General features: G+C 34.2%; 1 protein-coding gene across 4 annotated transcripts in view; it reads left to right on the forward strand.

Moving 5' to 3' along the window:
- The first annotated feature begins 688 nt into the window (after positions 1-688).
- Glra2 (glycine receptor, alpha 2) overlaps positions 689-12,840 on the forward strand; it is a 125,976-nt gene continuing 113,824 nt past the window's right edge. For 2 of the 4 annotated variants that reach the window (XM_013032140.1, XM_013032141.1), the window contains exons 1-2: positions 1,419-1,486; positions 4,006-4,139. In XM_013032140.1, the coding sequence (XP_012887594.1) occupies positions 1,419-1,486; positions 4,006-4,139 (202 nt within the window). Of the gene's footprint in view, positions 883-1,050; positions 1,487-4,005; positions 4,140-12,840 lie in introns of those variants that run through there. The other 2 variants (XR_001175653.1, XR_001175654.1) reach the window with 2 other exon arrangements.

A 12,840-nucleotide genomic window follows, 5' to 3' on the forward strand; every position in this document is an offset into this window, starting at 1 on the left:
TGTATTTTCAGACTCTCTAGCCAGTATAGAAGCTCTATGTGTTGTTACATGATCCTTGTGGGTGATTAACATCTCGGATGGACAGATGAAAGCCTCAGTCTCACTTTTCCTTGCTCCATTGTTAATCTGGAGCCCAGTTCTAACCTTTAACCAAGGGAGAAAAGATTACTACTGCCCCCTGCTGGCTCGCTGTCTTTTCCTTCTCTACTCCTCTACCTAGATATATGTGACTTGAAGAGAAGATTCCCAAGGATTTTGAGCCACTGAAGAAAGCTTAGTGTTAAGGGGCTTTCCCTGGTCCATAGGAAGAGGGATCCTTTGGGAAGAAGCAGAAGCGGCTAAAATCAAACACAAACCTTCAAGAAGGGAGGAAGTCGTAAAGGGATGTTAAATTAAATTAGTGATCTTCACGAACCGTTCCCTGCACACGCGATTCCTTCTCTATGCCAAAGAAATGTCCTCTCTACTTCAGCACAGGACTTCTCTTTTTTACCTCCGGCTTCCACTGACAAGGAGTGAGCTACCCACACCCTTATTATAATCTCAGTATTCTGAACCATGTTCTCTGTGTCCGCAGTTTTCTTTTCTCATGCCTAAACCTTATTCCCTTCTCTCTTCCGCTTTCCAACTCCCGTCCCGCCCACCCACCCACAGACTAACATTTCCAGGAGCTCACACCCTAGACTTGCTCACCCTCCCTCTTCTCCTCTGACCTCTGTGCCCCTCTATTGTCATCGCGCCCCTGTCAGTACAGCCAGTCACTCTCGGCAGGCACGTCCCCTCTAGAATGCTTCTCCCCGACCCCCGCCCCAAGCTACCAAAAAGGGAAACATGCGCACTTCAGAGCTAGGAGCTGTCCGAGTGCTGAAATTTATAGGCTGGGTAAGATCACGTCTCCGTCTCTTTCAGTAGCCCTCATTCCAGCACAGGATCTCAGCAATTTTTCCCTCTTTCCCTCAAACACTCCAGCGCACAGAGTCTTTTTCTCTCCCTCATTTACAACTTCTTTTAAAAAGAGAACATTTTCTGGAAGAAAGGGCTTTGCTATTCAAAACAAAAGCCACAGCCACCCGACTTCCAGCATGGCATTGTCACCAGCCCCCTTTGCATGGTGATGCGATTAAGGTAGCAGCATTTTTATTATACAGGAAAAGCAGCTGGGGGATTCATCAGTTCTGAGGCTTTGTCTTTCCTGGACTAACTGATGGTCCTGAGCCTCGGTTTGACCTGACCATGATGCCCAGGACTGGCACTTTTTGTCTTTTCTCAGCAAACTATACAACCCCAAATCTCTTTTTGATTTTCAAGGAAACTAGATTCCTGCCAGATTTTGAATCTGGACAATAAATAGATACTTTGTCCTAGCTTCTTTCTGGAATCATTTCGGAATATTTTCCACAAGCATCACAGAAACAGGAATGAACCGGCAGCTAGTGAACATTTTGACAGCCTTGTTTGCATTTTTCTTAGAGACAAACCACTTCAGGTAGGTGAAACGACTTTGCATGCTGATATTTTCCACATGAAAACTGTTGCGAACGAAGAGTATCATGCAATTATCTATGTTTTGGGGTGCTCTGGATTGTACTATTTTAATTTTGGAGAAGAGAGTTGGATTTCTTTTGTTCATTAAAAAAGATTAATTATGGTGGGAGGGTGGCAAATTATCACAAAAGCAAGTTTTATGTTACATAGCTGTACTCTAGGCATTTCCACACACATTTTCACAGTCAATGCGATACAAAGGTAGTCTGATGAGTTGCATGCTCTTTATATTTCTATATAAGGTTAATCGTTTTTCTTTCAAATTCTTCTGGAAGTGATTTAAAGGGAACATTGGGTGTAATGTTTTTCATATGGTGGAGTTGATTAGATTAATTTCCCTGGAGCATGCTCATTTTATATAAAATATAAAAGAACCCTGATTCTCATCCAACTTGGGACTTCTATTATATTTCATCAACTAAAAGAAGCGTACTATGAGGATTATGTTTCATGAATTTTCTTAAAGTATCAAAAATCTCTTTTTACTACTCTATTCACTTTGGAAATTGATTGCTTATCAAATTTTAATTAAAATGACATCTATGTATTGATGCCTGTATGAGAAATAGGGGATGTATAGTTAAAATAAGTGAGAAGTCATTATTTGCCTATGTGGATTTTTGCATATTTTTCTAATTGTCAAATCAATTGGTACCTTAAAATATGAATTTTATTATCAGTAACTGAAATAACCACCTAATGGCAGGCAGAGAGTCTAAGACAGGAATGAGATAAAAGATGCTCTTATAAAAAGTATAGGACCTTTCATTTAATTTTTTATCAAATTTTATGGTATTTTTTCACAGAATCAAGAGAAATGGAACACATAGAAATAATGCTATGGATACTGGGAAAATCCTACTATGTTCCTTTCAGGTTCACATGTCCTACTATGATTAAGAGAGATTATAGGCTGGGTTTCTTTAGAATCATCATCACTATCATCATCATCATTATCATCATCATTCCCACTACCATCATAATCAAATAACACTTGATTAATAAGATGAATCTGCATATGTGAATGTGAGTATTTCTTGATAATTACATCAACGTTTACTCCTAATAAATGTTTATATCATCTTAGCTCTTGTACTTCAAGGCTTTTCTTTGAAAATCTGACAATAACTTGGCATTATCTCAGTTTCAGAATTAACAAGTGTTAAACTGTTGAAAACAAAGCTCATAAAATTATACTTTAGTGACAATCAACCACTATGCCTACGAAATAATTTTCCTATAAACTCAATATGGTCTTTTCATAAGTTCTTTATTACTTTAACATAGATATGAAAATATGGCAATTCAACTTTTTGATTTTTGATAAAATGAAAGAGTGGTGATTTCGAAGTTTATTTTTATTAATACTTTATTGGAGGGTCAACAATTTGAATACTCACAAACAAATAACAACTCATAACAAACAATGGAAACAATAGATATGCTCATTATTTACCTATTTTTAAAACGACATTAAAATTCAATCTAAAAGTTCTCTTTTAGACACCACATTGAAAAATACTAATAGTTGGCAACTGGAATATAGTCTAGAAGGTGAGAATGTATGTATAAAATAATAGATTACACTGCTCACTTTGTTTACTCCATCTTTTTATTTATGTCTTATGAGAGAGAGAAGACTTATATTTAAGGATGCAGTCCTGAAATATTTTTTAAAGTATAAGAACATAATTTTGTATCATTACAACAGTTTCAAAAATTGTCATCTCCACATGTCTAATAATTCTAGAAATAAATAGCTTCAATTTTTATAGATACATACAAGCTGCAACCTAAATCTATATCTATTATTTCATCTCAAATATCTTATGGTTAAAGTTTGGAAACTTAGGAGACATGACTCAGGATTTATACTTCTTTTAAAGTTAACTTTACATACAAGTTAAGCAGTTGATCAGTGTTCCTATTTTTCTTCCTTTTTAATGCCATTTTTCTTTTCTTTAGGTAGTTGTAAAAAAGAGTTGTCATTCCACAAAGCAGTTTATGAATACAGTGCCTGCCTCTTGGTCAAATGTCACCCTTTCCACATTCTCCCCCACCTCTCCCATTCTTTCCTTCATTTTCAGGTTACGTACTGAAGTTTTGCCATTCAAAGAACAATTTATGTATACAAAGCACTTGATATCTGTGTCATCCCTTCAAATTCTTCACCCCCCGACATACAATTTCCCTTATTTTTCTTAATTCTGTGGCACATACAATGCATTCTTGCCTGAATTCTACTCCCTTCCCCCTTCATTCTTCTAGCCCTTTCTCCTCCTCCCCCCTTCAAGTACATATTTTGTTGGGTCTTGACTTAGTCGTTCTAAAGATTACAGCATTTGTGTTCTCCATATGAAAGTAGCAAATATATTTCCCAAAATGCCATTTCAATATGCTGTATTAGTTCTCAGTGGATGAGAATGGAATTATTGCTAAAAGAGTTAATGATCTCTTTAGGGAGGCTTTCTGCAAAGACCATGACTCCAGGTCTGGAAAACAACCTTCACAGACCCTATCTCCTTCAGATTTCTTGGACAAACTAATGGGAAGGACATCAGGATATGATGCAAGAATCAGGCCAAACTTTAAAGGTTCGTTCTACTTTAAACTTAAGCTAAGCCTTTGAGAATGTTCTAGGTGTCTGAACAGTTTATTGTGCAAATGATTTGGTCTGCGTATTTTAAAACAGAAATGACAAGTACAGCTCCTCTTATTTTAGCATTTTTTTCAATTAGTCACTAATTTAAACATCTTCAATTTTACTTGTTGCTTGCCATATTTCAGAATTTCCCTTGTGGGTTCTCTTTTACACAAATCATACTAGTGACAAAGATTAACATCATCTCTATTTTGGCTTCAGTGGAACTATGACTGAAAGTGAATACAAGAGCAAATGATAGTCTTGACTATCATGAACACCCATAAGGATGCATGCCAGATTTAATGACTATACCAAAATATTTGGTTTATATTTTAAGTATGTACCTTAAAATGAAGTTAAAAGCTCAATATAAAATATGCCTTTTTACACATTTCCAGGACTTTTTAAGTTTTGGACTTTGCAAGAAGAGGCTGCCATTTAATATCTAAGAAATTTTAAATTACCACCTGTTTGCACTATCTATTTATTTATTTGAATTTTTATGTGGAGATAAAGAAGAGTATAGAATTATAAAATGCACATGCCAAAGATGGTAGATATTTTCATTGTTTAATGAAAAGTAGATGGAAGAAGTTTTTATGTTTTTCTTGTTTGACATCACAGAAATGTACTAGATAGTCAAGTTTTTCTTTTATCCATTTGGTTTATTTTAATTTTCATTTGGAAAAATGTTATGAGGAAAATTATTAATAAAATTGAATTCTTGTGATGCTTTCATTTTTAAATACATATATTAAATGATGGTTGTTTTTATATTTTAATTTAACATAATGCATTATAAGGTGTTTATAATATTTTATAAAAAGAGAAACTCACAGTCTAGATATTATGTGGTAATTTTTGCATTGCTTTGATTTTGTTTATTCACAACTTAATTGCATTGCTTTCTTTGAGTTTTGATTTTTATTGCTGGAAAATATAAGCATTACAACTAAGTTCCAAATTCACTTATTTCTAAGTGCTACACTTCTGAAGATACCCAGAAAAGATGTCAAAATTGGCAAAGCAAGTATTCCTATTTAAAAATATTTCCAAAAGAGGTCAGGAAGCATAGAGCTCAATTTTCCTGGAAAAAAACCAACAACCCTTCAACATTGTCTCCTTTCCTATAGTTTTGTGGTCACTGCTTTGGAAGTCAATATTTGCAATAAAAATATGTTGAGAAAAAGCCAAGATTCAGCTTTCAATGGGATTGCTCATTTAATACCTGGGCTATATATGCAATATATGAACTGCTTAGTGCTTTCGAAAGTTGAAAGATGAAACAGGTGTTTTGTGTGTGTGTGTGTGTGTGTGTGTGTACCTATTAATAATTCTAGAGGTAAGGATGTTGTGTGAATGCTTGTAGTATTAGAAATAGTTAAAAGGCCCTCAGGAAGTTTAGATAAAACACTATAGTATTTCATAAAATGCAGAGATAATTTTCTATTAAGCTATTCATGGAAAAAGACTCACAAGAGACGGTCCAGAGATGGAAAAATGTTCACGTTTATGAGCACCTCATTGTTTATTAGTGTCAAGATACCTTTACAAAATGTAAAAAGTAATAAATATCAATGTTGCCATTGCTACTTTAAGTGACATAGAAATGAACCATCATTTTTAGTGGTTTTTTCCTGATTCTTCTGGGGATGTCTCTCTTTGCAAATGGCATTTACCCTGGTTCTCGAGAAGAAATGAACAGAGCAGGAAAGGTTTAGCCAAAGCATGACCACATTTTTGTGATTTACCTGCTACGTAGTGCCTTAACTACAATGACTTAGAGAAATGGGGCAATTACTAAAAATTCTATAATTTATTAATGTCACGGTTTTTTCTCCTCTTGAACTGCATTTCAATGAATACTGCTATTCTTTTATAAACTGTATTTACATAAACTATATAAGATCAATTTTTTTGACAGCTCCCAAAGTTCCCTCTACTTGGGAGAGCTTGGCTTTTCTAATGTAAAAGACCTTCCATTGTTTCTGGGTGAATCAATTCCCTTCCTTGGTCTTCCATAGAAGTTTACATATCTAACATCGCCAGTTTGCATATTTATATTTTCTCAGTCAACCCTACACTGTATTTGAGACAGGACAAAGATGCCTTCTTTATATGTACACACAAAATTGTAGAACTACCAAAAATTTTAGTGGTGAGATGAAATAAAACATTTCATATTTCCCCCCAGAATGAGAAATAGACAAGAAAGAGAAGAAAATGTAGATCAACTATGAAGACTAATTAATTGTAATAGAGGTGGGAAATTTGGCAGGAGTCACAGTGGCAAATAGAAGTGATCCTAGCTTAGCCAAAGAGAGAAAAAAGGTAGGGGCAATAGAGACCTAGAAACATCATAACTATTTGGTAATAAATCAATGAAAAAAATTATGTAGTAGGTAGAAAGAAAGAGTGATTAGGAAATACAATTGCATTTAGGATAGTGAGAGTCTCCCTATAAGTATTCCAAAGCAAATAAACTACAATAACAAAAACATCATCATCATCATCATAATGCTAACAATGAGAATATCCGCAATTAATAAAAGAAAAAGGCAAAATGTGATCACAAGAACAAAAGCAAAAGCCAAATGTGGGCTTTTGAAGTAAAAAAAAGAAAACAGGCTATTCTGGCAGCCTTATTAAATATTAACATATTTTTCTGTTTTCCTTGTTGCCATGCATGGGCAAGAGAAAAAAATGTGCATAATTTTTCTTATTGGAAATACATTTCTCTGCATACTTTCAAGTCAGTAAAATGTTGCATGTCTTTCCTGTATCCCTGATGGAGTCTGAAAGATGTCATAATGGGCATACATACAAGAAGGAAGATGGATGTAAGCTAGAAAAGGAAACCAGAAATGATTCAGACTTAGGCTCTGTAATTGAGAGACATTCTTAGAAACTATAAGAAAAAATAGCTTTTCTGATGTACTGAAGCACAAGTGTATAAACAAAGTCATGAGTCAGAGTTGCCAACTGAATTCTATCTATAAGATCCAGAAAGACCTGGACTGCATCTCATCAAAATACATTTTTTTAAAAAATCCTCAGTACAGATAACAATCCAGCCATGTCCATTTACAATTAACTGGTCCTAACACCATGGCAAATGTTGATTTTATACTAATGGGTGAACTTCTTTCCCAACTTGGTGGCTTGCCTACATTTAGTTGATCTATCATGATGTTATTTCACCATCCTATCAGATTTTCTTTTTGTCAGGGTTATTCTATCATGAAAATGTCATTTTGAACATTATACTTTTAATGAAATGCTGAAAGCTGGGTAAAATGTATTAGCTGTGTTTCTCTCTTTTTGAAACAAAGACTTTATCTATTTTAATGAAATTTTCCTTGAGATGAAATTAACTTAGGGTTATATCACAAATTTCATCCTAATGTGAAATAAATACATTTCACTACAGCATTTCAGGGGAAAGAAGATCAAAACTAGAAAATACCAGGAGATAATAATTCACTCCACTTCTTTGTATATACTCAGAAAACTAATTTTTTCCTGTCTAAAGACTTAAGTTTGAAAGTCTGATGCCATTAAAAGGTACATTGTGTATGCAAGATGGTTTCCTGTGATTTGAGTTAGTAGCTCAAGAGATCTTCCAGTGATAAGTACAACTAGATTCATCTATTTCCATGAAATCCCCCAGAGGTCTTCACACTTTGTCCCTTGAACATTTCATAGCACCATAGAGTCCAAGTTCAAATGTGCATGGCAACTCCTATAAGGTCTGCTTGCACATTTATTCCCAGTAGAGAATTTCTCTCATTTAGTAATAATGCAGCCCCAACATGAGCATTTCATTGATGCCTCCATTGCAAGTGGATATTAGACAATACTATAGATCCTGAGGGACAGAAGCAGGATGCTTATGAGAATCAGAATTAAATTTGAATGCATTAAATAACAGAAGTAGCCAAAAGAGTAAATCCTTGGTTATGCTGAAATTTTGGTTTTATTAGGAGCTTTAAAAGAAAATTGATGCAACTATAAACCAACTTGGTTGAGATTATGGAATTATCTGGTTTATCAATTGCATAATTGCCTTGTTCACAGAAAAAAAAATAATTACTCTGCTTTAATCCTGTCTCCTAATCAACAGGCTTGAGGTAATTTGCCCCTTTAACTGCTGAGAGGAAAAGAATTCTAATGGAACAATGCCAATGTTTAAACACACTAGAGTCATTGTTAGGAAATATAAAGGAAAATGGATTTTCAGATGTCTATAAATGTCAAGCATGAGTCGGAGTTAAAAGACACAAATACAGCATATGATTTTTGAGATGTTGTCTTTAAATTATGCTAAGGGCCTCCATTTTAACAGACCTAGAACTAAGCTCAGATACAAGAGAGTTGACACTTCGGTTAGGAAAACATTGCTTTTCGCTAAATATATTGTACATAGCTATCCCTGGGGATTCTTCACTGAAGAAACTGAAAGACAAGTAAGGGAGAAAAGAAAGAAGAGAATAAGATTACATAGCTGAGCTGGGCCCAGGCCCAGAGCCTGTAATCCTAGATACTCAGGAGGCTGAGATCTGAGGATTGCAGTTCAAAGTCAAACAGAGCAGAAAAGTCTGTGAGATCCTTATCTTCAATATGCTACCAAAAAGGCCAGAAGTGGAGCTGTAGCTCAAATGGTAGAACACTAGCTTTTAGCAAAAGAAGCTCAGGAACTGCACCCAGGCCCCAGGACTGGTAAAAAATAAAATAAAACAAAATAACTAAAAAGAAGCAAGTAAATCACTTGGCTGAAAGAATGGATTTAAGATAAACTATTATAACATTCCGTCACAAAACACGTTTAATGTGCACATAGGTGTACCATATGGTCTGTTTTTAATACATGTATATGTGTTCGAGTGTCTATCGGCTTAAGTATGTTTGCTAATATTGATGTGATTGTCCCGGCAGTAATTTCATCCTAGGATGTGTTTATGGGTTTTGATTTAAGCACAAGACATAATGCCAAGTCTTTTTAGGGCAGCACTTCTGAGATATATTTTTCTGTCTGAACTCTTCTGTTCTCTGCATATCTGGTGGAGCTTTGAAGAGGAAAAGGTTGGGTGAGGAATTAGAAGGGCAGGAAGAGCATGAGTAGAGCAGTGTGTGTTTCCAGGGAATGGGGAATGCTGATGAGGGCCACTTGTTTCCCGCTCTTTGACTGATGTGGCTACAGCTATATATCACAGCTACTGTGCTTCTTTAGGAAGGCCTCAGAATCACACTGCCACATCATTTTTCTTTCATTTAATAAATCAAGAGCTTACACTTAAATACTCTAAAATGTTGATTTATAAGCATGACTTCATGTCCAACAAAAGAAGATTTCTTTCATCAGGTATTCTCTAAGAAAGAGGATTTCTACTTCCCCTCTCCAAATGTGTTTAGGAAACAAAATATCTGTTTCTTGAACTTTGAAGCTCAAAGTCTGAAAGGTGAGCAATTCATGCATGTGACTGATAAACCATATTGCAACAATTCAAGTTAGAGGATGCAATTCAATATCATTTATTAAATTCAATATACAATGCTCATTCTAGTTTTCTTGAGCTTTTTTCTTTTTAATTTTGCCACGAGTATTGTAGGGAATACACAAAATTGAAGGATTTAGGATTTAATATGAAAATGAATTTGTGACCAGGAAGATATATCTCTCAAACCATGGTTTTACAAACTACTTCGAAAGTACCCATGGACCATATATTCAATACAGGAAATGATAAATGTTGGAAGATATTGATATACTTACCATGATTTGAGCCTTACATAATATAATTGCATATTGAAACATCACGTGGTAACTCATAAATATGTGGACTGTACATCAATTAAAAATTTAAGGCATATCCTGGGATCTACTTATCTCTAGTTCTGCCTTTTCAAAATGTCTGGATAGCTGGATAGAGGGACCTTGGAATTTTTTTTAACAGATTCATTCACTTCTACAGTGTAGAAACTATAGGTTTCTACTTGAACTACAAGTATAGAAGTATAGGTTCCATACTTGAAGGATGATACCTTCTCAACAGTATTTTTCTTAAAACAACATTAGGTCTATATTATCTTATCAAATACAGGTGGAAATCTAACACGAAAATAGAATCTGGTTTTAGCCATAATTTGACAGCTGTGATTCAAACATGCCACTTAACCATTCTGGGATTTACCATTGTCAACTTCAAATAAAGGAATTGGATGTTTCTATAAATCTATTCTAAATTTGCTCTTGTCTGTCCTAACAGTCTACATTAATATTTTGGGAATATGCTTTTCAATTATTAATTTAACCATAGAAGAACTTATGTACATCAATCTCCCTAAAGAATTGGTCTCTCCTCAGAAAAATTACTAATTCTTTTCAGAATTTTTTGCTCTTGTCCATATCTTATTTCAAATTCCAATAGTAACAAGATGGTCAGTCATCTGTAAGAAGGTCCTAGAAACTATGAGGAAGATTCTTATAGTCATCAATCATGTACAGCTTTTGTCTGGGGTTTGATTTCATTGTTGCAAATGTATGTACAAATGAAGCGAATGGAAAAGGAGCTACCATGGTTTTAAGATCCGCATTTGGTCAAAACACTAGTCCTATGAAATGTTCTCCTATATAAGATTTTAAATGTAAAGTAAGTATGGAAAAGTCTGTGAAACTGCATCTGAGAGAAACAACATTTATCGCTATCTTAAGAAGCTTTCTGAGAAAACTTGCAGCGAAAATAAACACACAGATACTTTGTCTTTTTACACAGGGGTCTTCCCAATACTCATTTGATCATAGTCTGGGCAAGTTTGTATTCTTTGAAATAACTTGGAAAATTTGGTGTTGGGAAAATCCATACATACTACCATCAAAATTTGATGTTAGTATAATTTGTGGAAGGGAAAGGAAAAAACAAATTGTTTAAATAGGGATACAGGTGGACCCATTGCAACAATGAGAGATGTACAAGACGTTATGTCGAAAAACCAACTTTACAACTTTGGCGCTGGGGGAGAGATGGGGGGGAGATGGGAAGGGATGGGAAGGGGAAACAAAGGAAGAGGCTACAATGCTTGATAAGAAATGTACTCATTACCTTGCCCAAGTAATTGTAACCCCTCTGTATGGTATTTTCACAATAAAAAAAAAGAAATGATGGAAATCCAAAATTCAAATAAAGTAAAATGATCTTTTGGAAAGATAATGTACGTAAGAGTAAAAAAGCTCTTATATTCAGTAAATGAAACTTTCATTCATGATCAACACCAGCATTCTAATGCCTCAAGAGAATTTTTTTTCTCAGTTAGAATATTGGTGGCAGCTATTATCTCCTGCTTTATTTAGATACATAAAGAAATAGGAATCTTAAAAAACACTATAGAAAAGTGACATTAATCAACATAGTAAAATATTTTATCTAATAACCCATCTAGTAATCTATATATTTATAACTATAATGTACAATATTCACAATAGATTCTTATGCTATTATGTTGTTTTTAATTTTTCTATTTCAGCCTAATTTTCCATTTTAGTTTTTATGATTTGCAAAAATGGAGTGTCAAGTACATATTTAAACAAATCAACTTTAATCTTGAACTTGAGACATTTCCTCAGTATAATATGATGAAGTTTCATATTGGTATGAACAAGTTTAGATTTCCATCTCTCTTTCAAGCAGCCTTTAAAAATGAATACATTTTGTAGTTGTGCAACTTCCACAACTGTTTGTTGAGATTTTTTCCATACCTTTCTTGAAATAAAATTTAAATGTATGCTAAATATGCCTTTGACAAATGAAATTAATCAATATTTATCTTAACACATATAAAGTTAACATTAGTTTCCTCACTTACTAGTATTAAAGTATATTCTATGTTGATTCTCTTACGATCATGCTTCATATATTTAGATATATAAATTCCCACTGAAACTGTTAAAAATTGTTTTTGGTGGAAATGGATACAAAAGAAATGTCTTTGAAATAATCACTAAATGTCTTCTTTAATATATATTAGGAATATATATTCTTAAATAGATTATGTATTTTACTTCTTTCTTACTAGTATCTCTCATACCTTCTCTCAGAATGTCACTATTTCTTGTTCCAGATGGTTTGAAACACACAGAGAGTGCAATAGGGGTGGTGGAGAAATAGTAAAGTTACCTTAGATTTTATTCACCAGCTCTGGATGAACATCATTTGTTTAAATAGAGTACATGAAGACACATTGCTGATAGGTAGCTTAACATGCAACTACTCTTCATTGAAAACATTGCTTCAAGTTGTCCATAGTGATGGCATTAGCATTGCTAGTATTCTAATGTACAATGCACAGATAATATAATACTAATTGAGTGTTTCTGGTATTTGAGGGTTGGCAGTTGCAAGTATACCAGACCTAGAAAAGGAACTGAGTGAAAACTTATGTCTGTTGTCAGATTTTGTTTTTTTCTAGTCTGGGTGTCTGATACAAAAGCAGATGTTTCTACATTTCCAGGGGATATTAGATACTGGGAAAAGGGAGAAAGGTATTTTTGCTAATCCCTTAGCTATAGATGTCATGAACTATGAGCAAAGGGTATAACATTTTCTTTTGTGCTGGTACTGGGACTTGAATTCAGGACCTTGTTTTCTCACTTGGCT

Source organism: Dipodomys ordii, unplaced genomic scaffold (assembly GCF_000151885.1).
Source record: "Dipodomys ordii isolate 6190 unplaced genomic scaffold, Dord_2.0 Scaffold150, whole genome shotgun sequence".
Classification (NCBI taxonomy): domain Eukaryota; kingdom Metazoa; phylum Chordata; class Mammalia; order Rodentia; family Heteromyidae; genus Dipodomys; species Dipodomys ordii.